This window comes from Momordica charantia (genome assembly GCF_013281855.1).
Source record: "Momordica charantia cultivar OHB3-1 chromosome 7 unlocalized genomic scaffold, Mcharantia_2.0 BLBB01000007.1, whole genome shotgun sequence".
Classification (NCBI taxonomy): domain Eukaryota; kingdom Viridiplantae; phylum Streptophyta; class Magnoliopsida; order Cucurbitales; family Cucurbitaceae; genus Momordica; species Momordica charantia.
This window is the reverse complement of record NW_028275165.1, coordinates 3,867,284-3,889,347: the sequence shown is the minus strand read 5'-3', so window position 1 is coordinate 3,889,347 and position 22,064 is coordinate 3,867,284. Positions and strand designations below refer to the sequence as shown.

At 41.5% G+C, this 22,064-nt stretch overlaps 1 protein-coding gene across 1 annotated transcript; it reads right to left on the bottom strand.

Annotated features, from left to right (window-relative positions):
* Positions 1-19,875: 19,875 nt before the first annotated feature.
* LOC148210024 (uncharacterized) lies at positions 19,876-20,544 on the bottom strand. The gene has a single exon (XM_088126227.1). It carries the CDS (start codon positions 20,542-20,544, stop codon positions 19,876-19,878), a length of 669 nt encoding a protein of 222 aa, XP_087982353.1.
* Between the last annotated feature and the right edge of the window lie 1,520 nt (positions 20,545-22,064).

Sequence of the window (22,064 nt, the reverse complement as noted above, 5' to 3'; positions counted from 1 at the left end):
GCCGGCATGCATCCAGATAGAACATTTCTTTAGAGGTTTAGATCATCCTACTAAGATGATGCTAAACAATGCTGCCAATGGAGCCTTTACAAAGAAGACATTCAACGAGATAGTTGACATCCTAAATGACTTAGCTTCACACAACGAACTATGGTGTTCGCAAAGATCTAGGGCAGCACCAAAGAAGCAAGATCCAGCTGGAGTTTTGGCTCTGGACATTGCGACCTCGATGCAAAAAGAGATGGTTACAATGAACCAGAGGCTGAAAGAGATGGCATTGGGAATAAAAAATCCATTAGCCACGCCGATACAACCTGTGCAGTCGGATTTTGCACTCCTGCCCCTGTTTGCCAAGTCAACGATCTCATTTGTTCATTTTGCAGTGAAAACCATATTTATGATAATTGTCCACATAACCCTGCTTCCGTTTTTTATGTAGGACATGGTAACAATAGGAACTTTAACCCATATTCGAACACCTACAACCCAGGTTGGAGGCACCACCCTAATTTTTCATGGGGAGGTCAAGGAGGTTCGAGCGGTTTTAATCAAGGGCAGAGCCAACAGAACAAGCAGCCCTATGTTCCACCTACACAGCAATACATCCCACCACCGCAACAGCAGTACAATCAGAGAACACAGACTCCACCAGTTCAAAATAACAACTCAAATCTTGAGAATATGATGAAGAAGTACATGGCCCGAACCGACGCAGTGATACAATCCCAAGCGGCATCAATGAGGAATTTCGAGACCCAATTGGGACAGCTCGCCAATGAATTGAAGAATAGACCACAAGGTTCTTTTCCAGGCCATACTGAATTACCAAAACGAGAAGGGAAAGAACAGTGCAAAGCTGTCACCCTCAGGAGTGGACTGGCATATGATGGACCAACAATGCCAACAACAGATGTACAGATTCCGTCCACTGAACCAATTGTAAAGATACCAGAAAATCCAACAACACCAGAAAAAGAAAATATTAGAAAAGGTAATGAGGACACCCCGAGTGTTCCTCCACAGGTACAGCCTTCTTTTACCCCTACTCCCCCGTTTCCACAAAGATTAGTTAAGAAAAATAATGATTCCCAGTTTAGAAAATTTTTAGATATTTTAAAACAACTGCATATAAATATACCATTAGTAGATGCTCTAGAACAGATGCCAAATTATGCTAAGTTTTTGAAAGATATAGTTTCTAGGAAGAAAAAAATAGGAGAGCATGAACTGGTAGCCATGACAAAATGTAGTAGTGAAGCTGTAGGCAGCCCGCTACCCATGAAATGTAATGATCCTGGCAGTTTTACCATTCCATGTTCCATAGGAGGAAAAAACTTAGGTAGGGCATTATGTGATCTAGGCGCTAGCATTAATCTTATGCCATTATCAGTTTTCAAATCTTTAGGCATAGGAGAAGCTAGACCTACTACGGTTACCCTCCAACTAGCAGATAGATCTATCATAAGACCTGAGGGAAAGATAGAAGATGTTTTAGTCCAGGTGGACAAATTCATTTTCCCTGCGGACTTTATCATTCTAGATTGCGAGGCAGACTTAGACGTTCCCATTATTTTGGGAAGACCATTTCTAGCCACTGGGGATACAGTTTTTAATGTGAGGAAGGGAGAAATTACAATGAGGGTAAATAATGAAGAAGTTAAATTTAACGTTCTAGACGCCATGAAATTACCAGGAGACTTTGAAGAGTGCTCTGCTATAAATAGCTTGAATCCTATTATGTTTGATGAGTTTTATGACTTATTAGTTACAGAGATTGAAGAAGAGCTTGATAAGATAGCAGAAGGACCAGAAGATGTGGCTAATCCTATTGAAAAAATACAAAAAGAAGAATGCAAGTCGTTACTTCCGTCCATAGTGGAACCACCCACGTTGGAGCAGAAGCCATTGCCGTCGCATTTGAAATATGCGTATCTAGGGGATAACGACACTTTACCAGTTATTATAGCTTCCAATTTATCACCTACTAATGAATATTCTTTATTGCAGATTTTGGAGAAGCACAAAAAGGCCATTGGATGGACGATAGCAGATATCCGAGGGATAAGCCCGGCCTTTTGCATGCACAAAATTCTATTGGAAGAAGATGCTAAGAACTCTATTGAGAGTCAAAGGCGGTTGAACCCGAAGATGAAAGAGGTTGTAAGGAAAGAAATTCTTAAATGGCTTGACGCCGGTGTTATATACCCAATATCCGACAGCAGCTGGGTAAGCCCAGTACAGTGTGTACCAAAGAAAGGGGGTATAACCGTGGTGGCCAACGAGGAGAATGAGCTCATCTCAACCCGAACTGTGAGTGGGTGGAGAGTTTGCATTGACTATCGCAAACTCAACAAGGTAACAAAGAAAGACCATTTTCCTCTCCCGTTTATTGACCAGATGCTCGACCGTCTGGCAGGTAAGGATTTCTATTGTTTTTTAGATGGATATTCGGGTTATAATCAAATTACTATTGCTCCAGAAGACCAAGAGAAGACAACATTTACGTGTCCGTATGGTACGTTCGCTTTTAGGCGAATGCCCTTTGGACTATGCAATGCACCCGCGACTTTTCAGAGGTGTATGATGGCCATCTTCTCTGACATGGTAGAAAATATTCTAGAAGTTTTTATGGATGACTTTTCTGTTTTTGGAAATTCTTTCGACGCTTGTTTAGTTAATTTTGAGAGAGTATTGGAGAGATGTGAACAAACAAACCTAGTCCTAAATTGGGAGAAGTGTCATTTCATGGTACAAGAGGGTATTGTTTTGGGTCACAAAATTTCCAAGCAAGGAATAGAGGTAGACCACGCTAAGATAGACATCATTTCAAAGCTACCTCCTCCTACAAATGTCAAAGGGATTAGAAGTTTTTTAGGGCATGGGGGATTTTACCGCCGCTTTATAAAAGACTTTGCTAAAATTTCTAAACCCTTGTGTCAATTGTTAGAACATGATAGACCATTTGTTTTTGATGATGACTGTTTAAAATCATTTGAAATGTTGAAAGTTGCTCTAAGTTCAGCTCCTATAATTATCGAACCTAATTGGGATTTACCTTTTGAGCTCATGTGTGATGCCAGTGATTATGCAATAGGAGCTATGTTAGGACAACGTAAAAACAAGATCTTGCATCCTGTGTATTATGCTAGTAAGACTCTGACCGGTGCACAACTCAATTACACTACTACTGAAAAGGAACTGTTAGCAGTTGTGTTCGCCTTTGATAAGTTTAGGTCTTACTTGATAGGCACAAAAGTCATTGTTTTTACTGACCATTCTGCTTTAAAATATTTATTTGCTAAAAAAGATGCTAAACCACGTTTGATACGGTGGATTTTGTTACTTCAAGAGTTTGATATTGAAGTTAGGGACAGGAAGGGTACTGAAAACCAAGTTGCTGATCACCTGTCTAGATTGGAATCCCCGCTCTGTGATGATGGAACTATTATACGTGAACAGTTTATTGACGAGCAACTCTTGCGAGTTGATTTAGTTCCGTGGTATGCCGATATAGCAAATTATTTGGTAAGTCGAATAGTTCCTTATGAGTTCAACAAGCAACAGGTAAAGAAATTTCTAAATGAAGTTCGATGTTATCGTTGGGATGAGCCTTTTTTATATAAGCTAGGACCTGACAATATCTTACGCAGGTGTGTCGCAGAAGAAGAGCACGAGGCGATATTAGACGTTTGTCATATGTCTCCATATGGACGACATTTTGCAGGACACAAAACCACAGCCAAAGTTTTGCAAAGTGGGTTCTTTTGGCCCACTCTGTTCAAAGATGCACATAAGTTTGCCCAGGTTTGTGACAAATGCCAACGGACAGGTAATATATCTAAAGCCACGAAATGCCTCAAACCCCGATCCTGGAAATTGAAATATTTGATGTGTGGGGTATAGATTTTATGGGTCCATTTCCATCTTCTAATGGTAAGCTTTATATATTCTTAGCAGTAGATTATGTTTCGAAATGGATAGAAGCCATTGCAACTGCTACCAATGATTCCAAAGTTGTCATTCGTTTTCTGCAAAAGCACATTTTTACGCGTTATGGAACCCCGCGTTGTCTGATAAGCGATGGGGGGGCTCATTTTGTGAATAGGTCTATGCAAAAGTTGCTGACTAAATACAATGTGCGTCATAGGGTTGCAACAGCATATCATCCTTAGTCGAATGAGTTAGCCGAAATATCTAATAGGGAGATAAAAAACATTTTAGAAAAAACTGTAAATCTTAACCGTAGGGATTGGTCTTTTAGGCTTGATGATTCACTTTGGGCATATAGGACAGCATTTAAGACTCCCCTCGGCATGTCCCCCTATAGGCTAGTTTTTGGAAAAGCATGTCATTTGCCTCTTGAGCTAGAATATAAAGCATTTTGGGCTACTAAGAAATTAAATTTTGATTTGTTGGCTGCAGGTGAAGCGAGGAAGTTACAATTGTTGGAATTAGAAGAACACGGGCACTTTTCTTATGAGAATGCTAAGTTGTTTAAGGAAAAAACTAAACAGTGGCATGATAGGCGTCTTCGGCCGAACAATGTTCAAGAAGGTGATCTGGTTCTGTTATTCAACTCTAGGTTGAAACTTTTCCCTGGAAAACTTAAGTCTAGATGGTCTGGTCCCTTTCAAATTTTTAAAGTCTACCCATATGGGGCAGTGGATCTAGTTGACTCTAAGGGAAATGTTTTTAAAGTAAATGGGCAGAGACTTAAGCCGTATTTTGGAGAACCAGTGGATAGAGGAAAAACCTCTATTCAACTTTCAGGTCAATAAATTTTTGCGAAAAATGTTTTTTCCTTCTTATCCGTTTTTGAAAGAACAAAAGTAAAGGAAGGAAGTCTTTGTATCTTGTATTTTCTCTTTGTTTCATTATAAAGTTTTTCTTATTAACAGAATGTTTTTGAAAACGTTGAAAAAAAAGAAACAAAAAAAAAAAGAAAGAAAAAAAAAACGTTGAAAAAAAAAAAAGAATTACGCAGGCGCCTGGCGCCTGCCCTTTGCGAAAATAAATCACGCAGGCGCCTGGCGCCTGCCCTGTTTTCCAGCAGTTCGAATTTCGTTTTCCTTCACGGTTTGGGTTTTAATTTTCTATAGCATGGGCTTTATTTTGGGTCAAACATTAATCCTTTATGATTTAGCTTTAAAAACTTCTCTTCAAACTCAAATTTTGTTTCCCTAATCCTATTTTGTATTCAAATTTGTTTTCTTTTCCTTTTAGGTTTAGGAAACTTAGTTGAACTTAAATGTCAATCCCTTTCCATTTAGGATTTAGTTTGGGGAAAGCTTTAAATAGACCCATTGCCTAAGCTTTACAACTTCACCAAAACCCACACAACTCTCTTCTTCCCCTTTTTTTCGGCAAAAACCCACTCCCTTCATCACCCTTGTTTTCGATTTTCAGCTACCAAAGAGAAGAAGAAATTTCCAGCATTTGCTTACATCTATGGCTTCCTCTTCTCAACATACTTCACTTCCTACCTCTTCTACTCAAGCTCCAAATGCCACAAGCATTCCTTTTCCACCATTGGAGAACTTCCAACACCACATGGGTTCAGATTCTAGGCTAGCTGCTGTTAGGGGAGGAAACCCGCTTCAAACATTTGAATGTCCTCCATCCCAAGCTCCTACACAACATCCTATAATGAGCCCACATGGTTATGTTAATTTTCAGCAACTACCCACCTTTAATATACCTCAAAACAGTGAGTTTAGGGCTGAAAATCCTCAACAACTTCCTCCAATGATCAATCCGGGTATGTACCAACCGTTTATGTTTAACCCGGTTCCTTCCTATCATTTTCCCTTGTCTCAAATGCAAATTCCAGCTAGTGTTCATCCTTATGGAATGCCAAACCCATCTACTCTATTTCCTAGCCTTCCACCTTATTATGGAATGGGTCATTGGGTACCTCCACATAATTATGGTATGATTTCACCTAGAGTTTCCCCACCACCTCAACTTCCATTCCTAGAAAGAGGACCTCAAGCACCCCAATTGAACCCTAACATATCGAGTACCTTCAACATGGGACAACTAAAACCCTTAGAGCCTCCTAGGATGCCAACCCCAACCAATATGCCAATGGATGCGGGAGATGAGCATGGAGGAGAGCAAGAGAAGAGCCATAGCCATAGGCTAGAGCCCGGGGTTTCGATAGGGCAAAAGAGGAAGGGCAAGGAGGTGATGATAGACCCAGAAATTGAGGAAGATGGGAGTAGTAGGCGTCTGACGCCTAAGGATTCATCTATGGAGAACAGGGACGAGGAGCAGTTTTATTCATCTCCATTGATTATTACACCGGAAGATGGTAATGATGATTTTGTACTGGTTTCACGAGGACATTGTTCTAATATACCGGAAACAGAGGATACCGAGAACGAAGTGGTGAGAACAGATACTCAGGAACCTTCCCCATTGGATACACCTACAGAAGGAGCGTTTTGTAGTCACCAAGAGTTGCCTACTGGGGCAACTGGATCTACTCCGTTGGCAACAGATGAGTATGTCACACCGACGACCACTCTACCAGGGGTAAGGGATACTCACACTATTCCTTCTAATACAGTTAACCTGCTTGGGTGTGATACAGGTAGATCCAAGGTTGGGGAGAATAGTACTCAAGAACCTACCAGCGAAGAAGATCTTGAGGACACGCAGACGATAAGGGAAATGTTCCAATACAAGAGGCGGGAGAGAAAGAGTTCAAAACGTCGTGCAGTTCAGGCTAAGAAGCCGACAGTGCCCATGAATGAACCTAAAACGAGAGCTGCGAAAGCTAAAGCAGCTGAAGCTAAGAAGAAGGTAGTGGCACCTGGGCCAGTTGATACAATTGAACTAGACTTGTCTGAGGGAGAGGAGGTCGAGACGAAATGGAACGCGGCAAATTTAGCCACTCGAACTTCATTAATGAAATCCCGTAAGACTATGACAGAATTGGGATTCGATCTCACTCTAGGAGATGTGCCTGATGATTGGAGGGAGACCGCTAGAGACAAAGAGTGGAGACCACTCATTCAGCCCATACAATGTGAGGCTTTGGAGTTAGTCAGAGAGTTCTATGCTGCTGTCCATCCCCAATCACATATAGCCATAGTGCGCGGGAAGGAAATACGGTTTGATGCCACTCAGATCAACTACACCTTCAACATTGAGAATATCAGAGATGCTGTGGGCAATAAGATGTTAGTGACTCCGACTCTAGCACAGCTTGATGAGGCTCTAGCATGTGTTGGGAAGCCCTCGGCTACTTGGGATTTGACTACTCATGGCAAGGTACGACTAAAACCCGAGGATGTTTCCCTAGCTGCTGCAGGATGGTTATACATAGTCAAAAACAGAATTCTGCCAACGGAGCATGATGAGCATGTCACTCAGGATAGGGCACTGCTGGTTTATGCCATGCTAAAGGGCGTAGATGTGAATTATGGAGAATTGATCAATACTAGTATCCATGAGTGTGCCCACCGAACACGTGGTAAGCTTTATCACCCACGTTTGGTCACTTCTTTATCCTTGCGACAAGGTGTACAGCTCCCTGAGGATCAAATTAAGAGAGATGCCCCAATTGTGGAAGAGAAGAATATTCGGCGTATTATCGCCCATGCGTTACAAAGAAGGGAAGGTACTGGGATGTCTCCTACATCGGAGATCCGTCGTCTTCGAGAGGAGAACCAACAGCTACGAGATCAGGTTCGAGAAGTCGTGCAACATATCTACAACTTAAGGGCTTCATTGGATTTTGCGGTTTTACCTTCATGGCCTCCAGCGCTAGCTGCTATCCTTGGTCATCCATCTCCCAGTACTGACACTGATCCTAGTCCACAACCTCCGACTTCATGAAGGGGAGGTTCCTTCTTTGCTATTTTTTGTGTTTTCTTCTTTTGGTTAATGACGTAGTTTGCATATTCTAGCATTACTACGCATGTTTTTTTGTATTGATTATGTTTCGAGCTCAGTTGAAGCATGAATAAATTAGTATCGTTTATCTTCTGATCACTTAAAGTATGCCTTCACTTAACCTTAGTTTAGCTTTTCACATGCCTATTTTGAAGCATCTGTGCTGTGCATGTGATTTCATGTCGATGATGATTATAAGAGATTGTTGAGTTTTCGGTTCTATGCCTGACTAAGCTTTGAGCTATTTCCTTTGTTTATGTGATAAACTCATTTTCTTTTATGTCTTTTTGATCTTTACAGACTTTAAGCTTTTTCTTTGCCCCTATATAGGAAGTCCTTGTCCTTTTTACTGTTAAGCTTTTTTTCATCTGATGCAAAAGTCTTTTCCCAATGAGGACACTGTCTCTCTTAAGTTTGGGGGGGACAGTCGTTGTGTCAGTCGTTGTTTCAGAAAGATAAGGTGTTATTTATATTTGAAAAATCATGCTATTTTCTTTTGAAAAAGAGTCAGTTGGAAAAACAAATGCTATTAAAAAAAGAAAGTGTTGAAAAGAAAAAAAAAACACAAAACAAAAAAAAACAATAAAAAAAAATTGCAAAAGAGTAAAAAGAGTCTTGTTGAGAGAAAATAAGAGTGGGGAAAAGACTTGTGTTAGAAAGAAAAGAGTGGTAAAAACATTGAGAGTTAAAGAAAATGTATTTATGATTCCCGAGTCCTACTGTAGACACCCATTTAGTTTTAGGTTGGGTGTTGACTCTGAAAATAGCAGTAAAGATGGTGATAAGTGACTTCGTGTTTCTCATTGTCGTCGTTTTATGACCTAGCTGTTAGTTCAAAGTCTTTCTACGAGTAGCTGTGGTTGAAACCGATGTTAGTGTGTGGAAACCTCAGGGGCTAGTAGCCGGTCTTTCAGATGTAAAAGTCTTAGTGTAAGGAGGGAGTGTGCAGATTCCTTAGGGGTATTTGAAAACGTTTTCTGTTTTTGAAAGAGAAAAAAGATTTTGAAAGAGAGTTTTTATCATTTCAAACTTGGTTTATAGTGACTAAGTTTACGAAGGCAATAGAATGGTAGGCTTTGACATCTTTTCCCTGAGACAATTTATGATTGAACATCTCGATTGCTTTTGCTTTTCCTTGTCCATGTGTTAGAAAGCTGATTAAAGTTGCTAAGTTTTGCTTGAGGACAAGCAAAAAGTTAAGTTTGGGGGTGTGATTACGCTTGTTTACATGCGTAAAAAGAAGGTTTTAGATGCTGTTTTTACTATGTTTCAGCTTTGTTTCGGATTTTTCTCGGTCGTTTGAGTTCCAATTCATGCAAAATTCATATATTATGGTTTGTGGTTGGCTTATATTGTACTTATGATATTTTAGGACCATTTGGGAGTGCAAATTAATCAAAAGAAGCAAAAAGACGGAAAAACCTACATGGGCGGCGCCAGGCGCCTGCGTGCCTTCAGAAAAACTGGTTTTCTTCCAACTTTGCCCTTAATGAAACGCGTCTTCCAATGCGTTTTGGTGGTTCCAACCGATGCATACGTGTAGAAGAAGTGTTCCACTATCAGTTTGAGCACGATTTGGTCAGTCAAAAGAGTTGGAAATGGGTGATTCACCATCGTTTTAGGACCTACCTAACCAATTCTGCACAGCTATAAATTCCAGCAACTTCTCCACCAAAATCATCAAGCCTTGCTTCCTTCTCTTGATAATTTTTAGTGTTTCTTTGTTGCTTTCTAAGTACTTTTGAGTTTCTTTCATTAGTTACTTTTGGTTTTTAAATCCCGAGCACTTTACATTCCTTTATTGAGCTTGTTTTGTTTCCATTTATACTTAGTCATTTTCTACTTATTCAAATATATAAAAATCCAGCACTTTGCTTATCTTCCCTTTGCCTTTACTTTATTTTTAGTTAAGAGAGTTGTGTTTTTGGAGGAAAGAGCACGTGACACTCCCCCTTGCTTGAAAGAGAAGGGCGAAGCTCTCAATCCCGATAAAAACTCTCCGTTAGTTAACTTTTGTTTTTCACACATGCATTCCACATTCAACCATTTTACTTGCTGTATTTTCTTCAATATGTCTTTCTAAATTCCCGTCTCTAGCCCGGTTATGGATAGTTAGCCTTTTATGTCTAAAAAGGGTTGCTAAGAAGTAGTGTTTTTGCTTTCCATTCATTGCTCAACATGTTTTCCCAAAAAGTTAGGATTTAGAGAAGGCCACTGTAAGTCTTAACAAGTCAATACTGAAAAGGTTGCTTATTTGCATTGTTGAGTGGTTAAACCGAGGAGATGAGCGCCTCAGACATAAGGGTTCCGCTTAAGTAGCCTAGACATAGGACCTTAACTCGAGGTTGCGACTATTTCCATCCTAAAACTAAGATATCTCTCATAATAGACATATTAGGGAATGTCTTAGGACTTTGAACTTGCTTAGACATAAGTCAAGTGAGAAGCGTAGTCGTTGGTTTCTAAAGTAAAATGCATATTATCCTTTGCATGTCCTTGATTCTTTGTTGGCTAACTTGAAGTAATTCGGGCTAGGTTTTATCATTATAAGTCCAAATCCCAAATCCAAAACCATTATTTGTGACCACTTCCCATTTTACAAGAATCACTCATTTCAACATTCACTATTCTTTAAAACTTTAGAGTTTTGAAATTATTTAGAAGTCCTTGAGGATCGATACTTGGATACTCCATCCATTTTATATTACTCTGACAGGTGTGCGCTTGCATCTATATAATTGTTACCACGCTTAGTGCGTGCGTTCAGCATAAACGCCCAGTCAGGTGGAACGCCGTACTGAAATCGAGTCGTGTCCCTAGAGCTTTATGTAAACTCCGCCAAAACGTTGACGTGAAACGGGAGTCTCGATCTGACACTATGGTCACTGGTATGCCATGGAGTCTAACTATTTCATGTAGATAAAGTTTCACCCACATTTCTACTGAATACGTGGCTTTGCCTGGTATGAAATGCGCAGACTTTGTTAAGCGATCCACAATCACCCAAATCACTGTGCAACCTTTAGCCGTTCTCGGCAACCCTGTAATGAAGTCCATGGCTACGTCATCCCATTTCCACACCGGTATACTTAAAGGTTGCAACAACCCGGCGGGCCTCTGACTGGAGGCTTTCACCTGTTGGCACGTCAAACAGCTACTAACAAACTGAGCAATCTCACGCTTCATATTGTGCCACCAATAGTGTCTCTTAAGATCTCTATACATCTTGGTACTCCCAGGATGCACCGAGAATGGGGTATTATGAGCCTCAGTTAGTAAATCCCTCCTTAAAGGAAAATCTCTTGGTACGCACAGTCTCCCCTGATAGAGCAGGGCCTTATCTTCCGAAATGGAAAAATCTCCTTGGCCCAGCATTACGAAACCCTTGCTTAGACTGGAGTCTCCCTTTTGTGCAGCAATGATTCGTTGTCTTAGGGTGGGTTTGACCGAGAGTTGAGCTAGCACTGCCGAAACATCTTCTACCGCTAACTCCACCTCAAAACGGTCCAACTCATCTAACACTGGTCCAGGAGGTACTACCAGAGGAGCTACGCTTGCTGCTCTTCTACTGAGTGCATCGGTCACCACGTTTGCCTTACCCGGATGGTAATTGATCTCGCAGTCGTAGTCTTTTACCAATTCTAACCACCTCCGCTGCCTGAGGTTAAGTTCTTTCTGAGTGAAGAAATATTTTAAACTTTGGCGATCAATGAAGATCTAAATCTTTTCCCCATAAAGATAGTGTCTCCATATCTTCAAGGCGAATACTACCGCAGCAAGCTCCAAGTCATGGGTGGGATAGTTAAGCTCGTGTACCTTTAACTGACGTGAGGCATAGGCAATGACTTTTCCCTGCTGCATCAGAACGCAACCTAAGCCCCTTCGTGAAGCGTCACTGTACACCACCAAACTTCCCGACCCATCCGGTACTGTCAACACTGGGGCCGTGACCAAACGCTCCTTCAGTTCTTGGAAGCTTTTCTCACATTCGTCGCTCCAATTGAACGTAGCATTCTTGCGGGTTAACTGAGTCAACGGTGCCGCCACCCGAGAGAAATCCTGGACGAACCTCCTATAATAGCCGGCTAGGCCGAGAAAACTGCGGATTTCTGTCACTGTGCGAGGCCTTAGCCAACCACTGACCGCCTCCACCTTGGCCGGGTCTACAACAATTCCTTCCCTGGTGACTATGTGGCCAAGGGAAGCCACCTTAACCAGACAAAACTCACATTTCGAGAACTTCGCGTACAGGTTGTTCTTCCTCAAAGCGGTAAGAACCTGCCGCAGATGTCATTTGTGTTGCTCTTCCGTATTGGAGTAAATTAAAATATCGTCGATAAACACGATCACGAACAGATCCAAAAATTCCTTAAAAACTCGATTCATGAGATCCATAAATGCCGCAGGGGCATTAGTGAGTCCGAAAGACATAACGGTAAACTCATAATGCCCATACTTGGTTCTGAAGGCTGTCCTAGGTATGTCGGCGTCTTTAATTCTCAACTGGTGGTACCCCGATTGTAGGTCTATCTTCGAGAACACCCTTGCTCCTTTTAGTTGGTCAAAGAGGTCATCGATGCGAGGAAGGGGGTACCTATTTTTTATTGTCACCTTGTTCAGATCCCGGTAGTCAACACAAAGTCGCATAGATCCATCCTTTTTTTTCACAAACAGCACGAGAGCACCCCAAGAAGACACGCTCGGGCGAATGAAGCCTTTGTCTAAGAGTTCATCCAGCTGAGCCTTAAGCTCCTTAAGTTCTGCTGGAGCCGTGTGGTACGGTGCCTTTGAAATGGGAGTTGTCCCAGGTGGTAAGTCGATACAAAAATCCAGTTCACGAACAGGGGGTAGCCCCGGAAGGTCATTGGGGAACACATCTGGGAACTCTCTGACCACGTGAACGGAGTCAATACTAGGTGGAGTCTTACTAATGTCGACGACATTTGCCAAATATCCCCAAGCTCCATTCTGCAACAGGCGTCTTGCCTTCAACGCTGATACTGTCCTTGGGACTCTACCCGTAACCCCTTTAAATGTAAAGTTCCGACCCGAAGGTAGTTAGAAGGAGACTTCTCTTCTCGAGCAATTAATGTTGGCTTGGTTGGTAGCTAGCCAATCCATGCCCAAAATAACGTCAAAATCTTGCATCTCCAGCTGGATCAATCTTGCCCTTAGAGTCTGATTATCAAAAGACAACTCACCTGCCCTCACCTTTTGACTAGCGATCAAAATCGACCCTAATGGTGTAGAAACCGACAACAAAAACCCTAACGGCTCTATTTCGAGGGTTGTCTGACGAACAAACGCAGAAGAGATGAAAGTGTGGCTCGACCCCGAATCAAACAGTACATACGCAGGCACATCATGGACTAAAACAGTACCTGGATCACAATGCAAAGATAATGACATACGCTCACACACAAAGCCCAAAAAAATGAGAAGAAATACCTGTGACCACTGTTTCGGCATCCGCCACTTCCTTGCGAGTAAGTGCGAAGACACGAGCCCTTTGGTTATTTCCCTACGTTGAAACTGATGGTGGGATCCTCTGACCCAACCTCTGTGTATTTGTGGCCGACATGGGACATTCCGTTGCAAAATGCCTCTCTCTTCCGCACCTGAAACAACTCTTACTTCCCATCCAGCACTGCCCCGTATGTCTTTTCTGGCAGGTGGGGCATACTGACGGCATGCCCTGGTGTTGAGCCTGGCGCTGGGGTGTTCTCAATACCGGATCGGCATAAGTCGAAGGGAACTTCCTTTTCACCTGAAGATGATCCGACCTCTGGCAGGGGTGAGGCCTTGTTGGAAACATCCTTATCCATAACCAAGGCGCCCCTAACCGCTTCAGCATAGGTGGTGGGTCGCTGGAGGTCCACCGGGCCTCTGATTCCCTTGCGCGAGCCTTTAACAAACCTCTTGATCTTTAATGCCTCAGTGGGAATCAACTCTAGAGCGAAACGGGAGAGTTCCGTGAACTTCCTTTCATATTGTGCCACAGATAAAGTTTCTTGGACTAGATGCAGGAATTCTGCCTCCTTCATGTCTTTCACAGTCTCAGGATAGTAGTAGTCGTACAATAAGTTCTTGAACCTCGCCCACGGAATTGGTACATTCGCATGATCCTCTGCCGCTGCTACTGAGTCCCACCAGTTCAGGGTCTCGCCCCTCAACATAAAAACTGCACCCTTCACCTTGAATTGGTCTTCGCAACCAAGATACGCGTAAAGGGCGTCAAAGGATGGGGGTCCGTAGCGCCTGAAATCCTTGATGAAGCGAGCCTCGCTCAGGGGAGTATGAAGGTGTTGGGGTGGCGGAGCTTGGACCCTGCCCACCCCTGCGGCGTTATTGATCACTGCTTGCAAAGCCTCCACAAGCAACACCAATTGGGGGTTCACCTGAGGAACTGTTGGGGGAACTGGAGGATCTGCCCGCTCTCGAGCTGCTGCTGGAGGAAATGGAGGGACTACTCCTGCCTGATTCCCAGCAGGAGGGGGCGGTGGATCCGCTCCGTTCTCACCTCCGGGAGAGGGGTCGGCGTCAGCTCGCAATCTCATACTACGACGGGGAGGCATTGTCTGGAAGAACGACACAAAATTTCGGTAAGACGTTAGCACGATACTCCACGCATAGACTAATAGGAAAAGTGGCAGTCGAAACTCCCATAATAGTAAAAGGTCCACCACATTCTATTTGGTACGCTTAATAAACACTTTATGTCTAGCGAAACAGAGCGGCAACAAAAACTGATGAGAAAAATTTCAGCGCACAAGTAAATCATGGGAAATGTACAAGCTCTCAAGGACAAGCATGAAGCGTACTTGGTGCTGACGAGGAGGTCGACCGAGATCACTACTCCTAAGTATGCTAGTTTCTAACTCAGTCTACAGGAACGTTTCGGCTCTGATACCAACTGTAACGCCCCAGGATTTTATATATCACCCTAGGCAACGCTAAATAATTCACCTGGCTAGCCTTAACTCTAAACACAAGATAAGCAACTCCCTGGGAAAATAATTTAAATGAAATAAAGCTTCGACTCTCATACGTTCTACCAGAAATATAAATATCATAAACTGTCAGGACTTCGCCCTCCGTGGGCAATTTAAAAACAAAAACATCTCATATCCGCCTCAGTGGCAAAAATTCTTAAATAAATAAAACAACCGTACACCTAACTCCAATGACAACAGTGACGCGTTTACCAGCAACATCCATAACAAATAAAGTAGTTCTAAAGAATACAAAATTCCTCCTCGGTCCACACCTAGCAATAACATAAATCTCAATGCTACTTGTACCCAACGACCCTTCCCTCTATCCTCACTAACTAGGCTAGTGATCCCTCCTCGGTCAAGCCCTCTCCACGTCATCACTGCGGTCGACCCTGTTCACACCTGAAAACATATAACGGTAAAAAAGGGGTCAGTACGTAAGGTACTCTGTAAGTAGCACTTCCTAACTAGCACAAAAATCATGCTCACGATCACGGCATATAGAATAAAACGATAGCAAGGCAATTAAATAGGCAGCGAGAGATAGCGAACAATAACTTGACATTTACATACAACAACCATGCGTCGGAACTACCAAGACTACAACCCATGATTCACTAGCCCTTGTCTCATAGTACTAAACCTTCCTCCACACCCCCCTGTGTTACTCCCCGCTTAACTTCTCGAGGCATGACGGCTCTTGACATTTATTCCCAACTTACCGCACCCCCTCCTTATACAGTACTTGATGTTCGACCTTGCCATTTATTCCCAAGGCCTAGCACCACTACTTCGCAAGCACCACTCTACTTTAATCCCTCAAGCCTAACTCCTCGAGTCGCATTGACCATTGACATTTATCCCAAAGGCCTTAATACTCCTCTACAGAAACTGGACGTTCGGCCTTGCCATTTATTCCCAAGGCCTGAACTGTGCACCGGTCCTTGCCGTTTATCCCCAAGGTACCGATGACTTCCCAGCGTATTGGTCCTTGACATTTATCCCCAAGACCCCAATACCCGTTTACAGAAATTTGACGTTCGGCCTTGCATTTATTCCCAAGGCCACTACTCAAGGCTTGAACCTCCAAGCGATTTATATGCATTTTCAGGTCAGAACACCCATAGTTAACGGACTATCAACACGTCCCTTTACCCTTCACCCTTCACCACTTCACTAACCCTCCCATGACCACCTATAGGTAAATGTCCCATATTCTAAATCACTGCACTTTTTACTAGCATGCTTTTCCTCGTAATAAACAAAATACATCCAACAGCTCACAACTAGAACAATATAAACTAAATTATCAGTTTAACAACGCGAGCATTTCATTTACATCACATTTGCAAAACGTCATGAGCCAGTTACTTCTAACTACAACAATTTAGAACCTACTAGTCACCTACAACAATAAGAACAGGAAGCATCTTTCCTCAAAAGTATTCAATAATAGGAAGACGGCAACAAGATCACTAGAAATTCACAAATCAAAACTAACAATCCCTACATGCTCAATTAAATTATTTTAACAAGAAAAATAGAATCAAAACCATTCTGTTAACGCTGAATAACGCACGCACTCGCCCCCTGGTGCTACTTACACAACCACGTCCCTAAATCTTGCGTCGATCTCACACCTAAGCATAAAAATAGAAAAAAAAAACAGCAAGTTATATGTACGATTCATCCTCTGAAATCAACTCTAAGGGAGTTCAAAGGACTCATTACCACAAAAACGACTTCGTGTAGGTGTGGGTAACTTAGATCTAGCTTGCAAAGGTGTGGGTAGCGTAAATCGGGCTTCGAACGGATGAGGTAAATCGCCAATCACCATAAAAAGTTGTTGTCCACGTTTTTACAGCAGAGGAATGCGCCAAAACGACTTCCAACGTCTTCGTTTTGATGTCTGTTACCACAAAACAACTTCGCTTATGAGTGGGTATCCCAAAATTAACTTCGAACAAAGGTGGGTCAAAGAAACTTGCCGCACTTCACGAATCTAAGCTGTTCGAGGTCGTTGGGGCTTGTCGGATAGGAGAGAAGACACCACGAAACCAGCACCCACGTGCACCGCCGCCGCCTGCTGCTGCCCGACACCCCGCGCCTGCTGCTGCCGACGCCGCGCGCCGCCGCTGCCCGAAGTCGCACGCCGCTGCTGCATGTCGCGCCGCCTGCTGCTGTCCGCCGGAGGGAGCCGTCGTCGGTGCTGCTTCGTCGGAGAAAGAAATCCGTATGGGGGGGCTGGCGGCTTCAACAAGAAAGGGAAGGGAGGAAGAAGAAGAAGAAGGAGAACAAGATGGGTTAGGGTTGTTTTGTTTTAATTCCCTTTTTTCTTTTGTTTTCAAACATACAACTCACTTGGGCTAGTTTCTTTTGTTTAAGGCCCACTTACCCAATCACTCCTTGTTAACAAAACCAATAATATAATTTCGTAGTTGGTCCAATGGCCCAGAACAAGTGTCACATAGCGGAATTCGTACTAAACCATAACTTGATAAATAACTACACGCTACTAACTCACCACTAAATCTGTAACAATACACACTAGCCGAGATGTCACAATTAAATTAAATAAAGATCACTGATGAATCAAATAAAATAAAAATGAAATAAATAAAATCTATTTTGTTATAGAATTTCCCGGAACTCGGGGCAAGCTAACCTGAGTAACGCGGGGCGTTACATATATATTGCACATTTACTTCCTTTTGTGCAATCATATCTCTAACAAAATTGTGTTTGATATCTATGCGCTTTGTCTTAGAGTGATATTTGAGATCTTTCGTAAAAGCTATAGCAGTCTGGCTATCACAATTTATCAATACTGAGTCAGACGCACTTTCTTTAAATCCCAAATGACTTAAGAACTTCTTAAGCCATATTGTTTCTTGTACCGCCATTGAGAATGCCACAAATTCAGCTTCCATTGTAGACAAGGCTATACAAGTTTGTTTCTTGCTACTCCAAGATATTGCTCCATTATTGAGTAAGAAGACATATCTTGAGGTAGATTTTCTTTCATCCATATCTCCTCCCCAATTAGCGTCCGAGTAGCCTTCTAATTTTGAATTTTTTCCTTGGTAGCACAGCGAATAATTCATAGTGCCTTTGAGATACCGAAATATTCTCTTAACAACCTTCCAATTGGGTTGGACAGGGTTTGACTAGTATCTGCTTACCATGCTAACGGTAAAACAGATATCTGGTCTCGTACACATCATAGCATACATGAGGCTTCCAATAACACTCTGGTAAGGAAGTTTTCTCATGAGCTCTATTTCCTCAGGAGTGACACAACATAATTTTTGACTCAAATTTTCGCCTTTTGCGATAGGAGTTTCAATGGGTTTGCAGTCTTACATATTAAACCTTTCAAGAATTTTCTGGATGTATTGACCTTATGACAGAACTAACATCCTTTTGGAGCGATCTCTTTCAATCTTAACTCCAAGTATATAAGCTGTCTCACCCATATCTTTCATTTGAAAGTTTGAGGACAATCATTCCTTAATGGCTAACAAATACTCCTTATCATTTCCAGCCAACAGTATATCATCCACATATAGTGAAACAATCACAAACTTATCTTTGTTTGTTTTGACATACACACAGTGGTCCTCATCGATCATATGAGATGATTACTTGGTAAATCTGATATCCCACTATCTCGAAGATTGTTTAAGGCCATAAATTGAGCTCATTAATTTACATATTTTATCTTCTTGTCCTTCGGTAACAAAACTGATGGGTTGCTGCATTTAAATTTCTTCTTCTAATTCACCATTTAGAAATGCTATTTTTACATCTATTTGATGTAATTCCAAATCTAAACTGACTACTATGGTAGGATGAGTCTTATAGAGGTAAACCTTACAACAGGCGAGAAAGTCTCATCATAGTCTATTCCTTCCTGTTGTGTGAATCCTTTTGCTACAAGTCTGGCTTTATATTTTTCAATAGAGCCGTCAGCCTTGCGTTTAATCTTAAGAATCTATTTGTTACCAATTGCTTTGCGTCCTTTTGGGAGATCGACTAACTCCCAAACATTATTAACTTTCATTGACTCTATTTCTTCTTTCATTACTTTCATCCATCTCTCTATTAGGACATCGAAGAGCTTCCTGAACACATCTCGACTCTTCATCATCATCGGGTGTAACCATATAAATTTCATCTTCAAAACGATGCTTCAGTATTCTACCACGATTACTGCATCTTACTTGTGGTTCTGTTGATTGTTCACGTGTTGATTCCAGTAAATCACGTGACAAATGATTAATTGTCACGAGTAGTTTGTGGTTCGTCAAAATCACACGTAGTGTTCAGATATCTCCCACTTGGATGAGATACTGTTAATACAGTACTGAGACTATCCCACGATAGATTTGATGAAAGCAAATCATTTTGATTATAATTTTCAAATGAGGATATCTTATCATTGATCTCACCTCTCCTTGAAAAATCATTCTCGAATAAAGTAGCATCTCGTGATTTAAATTCAGTTACACTCCCACTTTCTTATTCACCAATGAATACATACCCTTTTGAGTGTTCCGAGTATCTTATAAATATACTCTTTTTAGCTCTTGGACCTAATTTGCCATGTGGATGTGATGACTCATGTACATATGCAACACAACTCCAGGGCCTTAGACCACTAAGGTCGGGTTTTCTACCAGTCCATAACTCATAGGGTGTGGAAGCAACAGATTTGGAAGGCACATGATTAAGGATATAAGCAGCGGTCAATAGAGCATCACAACAAAAGGTGATTGGAAATTTCACTTAAGCCATCATTGACATGACCATTTCAAGAAGAGTTCTATTTCTTCTTCGGTTACTCCATTCTGTTGTGGTGTTGGAGGAATAGTTAGCTGTCCTACCATACCTTTTTTCATCACATAGCCGTCTAAATTGATTAGATAGATATTCACGCCCTCGGTCAGTTCTTAAGGCCTTAACCTTTTTATCTAATTTATTCTCCACCAAGATGACGTGAAACATCAGTAAGAGTTAAAATTCCCTCATTATGGATAAGATGCACCTTCATGTGTTCCCAATTATGGGGAAGAGATCGAGTAGCGGCTTGAACTTGTTGTTCATCAGTCAGGACATGACCAGCTTCTTTGAGCTCACTAATCATATTAGACATCTCCCTCATGTGTTGTCTCATATTATGATTAGAGCGTTTTTTATAAATATCAAACTTAATAGTAAGTTGCCTAACTTTGATGGTAGAGGTCCCACCAAATTTCAACTTTAACGCTTCCCACACGTCCTGGGCAAGATCATAAGAACAAAACTCATGCATGACATTGTTGTCCATGCTGCGAAGCAACGTTATGCGAGCAAGTGAGTTTTTCTTCTTCCATACTTCATAAGCCTCTTTGTCCCTTCTATGTTGAGCACTATTGCCTTCCTCAGACTCAGTCAACACATTGCTTAGTACTTCTACAGCCTCTTGCTCTTCTAATACATACTGGATTTTCATGGACCAAATCTCATAGTTATCCCCATTAAGCTTCTCCCCTTTGTTCAATTCAGTAATTATATTTTTTGAAGTAAATGCCATATTATCAGAGTTTACAGGCCTATTACCATATATATCTGAAGAGATGTGAATCCCGGAGCCGAAGCGGACCATCGTTCATGATTTTTGGGAAAGAAAAACAAAAGTGTTAAGAGTGAAAATACAGGGGAAAGACTTTACCTTTAAAGAACTTTTCTTCAACAATTTCCCCTTGAACACCACCACCGAATCTTCCTTGCTATCCTTTAGAGTCTCGAGACCGTGCTTGTGGGAGCACCTTGTTTGGAATGAGTTGGAGAGTTGAGAGAGAGAGCTTTGATTGAAAGAAATTCTTGGAGTTCTACTTTTGTTCTCCTCTTGTGTTTTTGCAGAATTGCAAAAAGAAGAAAACAAAAGTAGTGACGTGGGAGTTACCCCACATCACTTAACTGCCCGCTCCCTGCAATTTTGCAGGGGAGTTAATTATTAATATTATTAATTAATAATAATAATTAATATATATATATATATATTTTTTTTTATTAATTAATAAATATAACTAATTATTAATTCAATTAATAATTAATTAATATATATATATAAATCAAATAAATAATTAACACTTAATTATTTATTATAAAATTAGAATCATATTCTAAAACATTTCTCTCGCATAACCTATAGTTGTAATGTACATCTTATGCACATTATTTTTACCCTATAGTTTTAATATAAATCATATTCATATTAATTTTATTTGAATCACATTCAAATAATTTCTCTCATAATATATAGTTTTAATTTAGAATTAAATATATATTATAATGTATCAATATACATATATTCCCTTGAGCAATTTGAACAGTTCAAATTCTTCCAAAACCTAGATCCTCATTTTACCCGTTACGAGCTAGCAAGGGGACCAAATGGACCTACAGATTAGAAGCTCCAACGATACGTGATTAATCGGTCAAACTCATTGACTGAGTTAATCAACATTCGTTAACTACGAGTCACTCCACTAAAGACTCGTAGTTGCACTCTTCTCACTACATAATATTTTCGTGCCCACGGATATACGACCATTAATGACAAATCAATCCTTCACGAGTGCTCGTAACTCAAGTTGGGTCAAATTACCGTTTTACCCCTGAGTTACATCTTACTCATTAAATACCACTACCCCTCTAATGAACAACCCGGTTATGGTCCGACCAATAACCGGAAGTCCCTCTCGGGCCAATGAGAGGGTGGGGCCCCTTGTTCAAGTCCCAAAGTCAGCATTTAAGAGAACACTCATCTACTCCCCTGAAGTCGGGGAGGAATGAATTCCATCTCGTGAAGTTATGTTCCCAATCCTCACTCGATCTCGTCCCCAAAATGGTAGGAATGTTGAGTCGGCGACTCAGGCCACTCTCACTCATACAGATCAAAAGACGAGCCCTCACGGGCAGGAGTCCATAACTCACTCAGGATTGAGAATGAGTTGCCTCGTCATCCTAAGAAACAACAATCTATTAGTTAACGGTGTTAGATCTAAAGATTGGCTATTTCATGGTCCGGTCTTATACAAACTCATTGTATAGGATACCCCCACTCGCATGTCTGCACACGAACGACCTGGATTGAGTCGTCTGTAACCTTTACAGAGTGGG

Coding starts and splice junctions, on each gene's coding strand:
- LOC148210024 (XM_088126227.1), bottom strand. CDS start 20,544: ATGGTCCGCTTCGGCTCCGGGATTCACATCTCTTCAGATATATATGGT.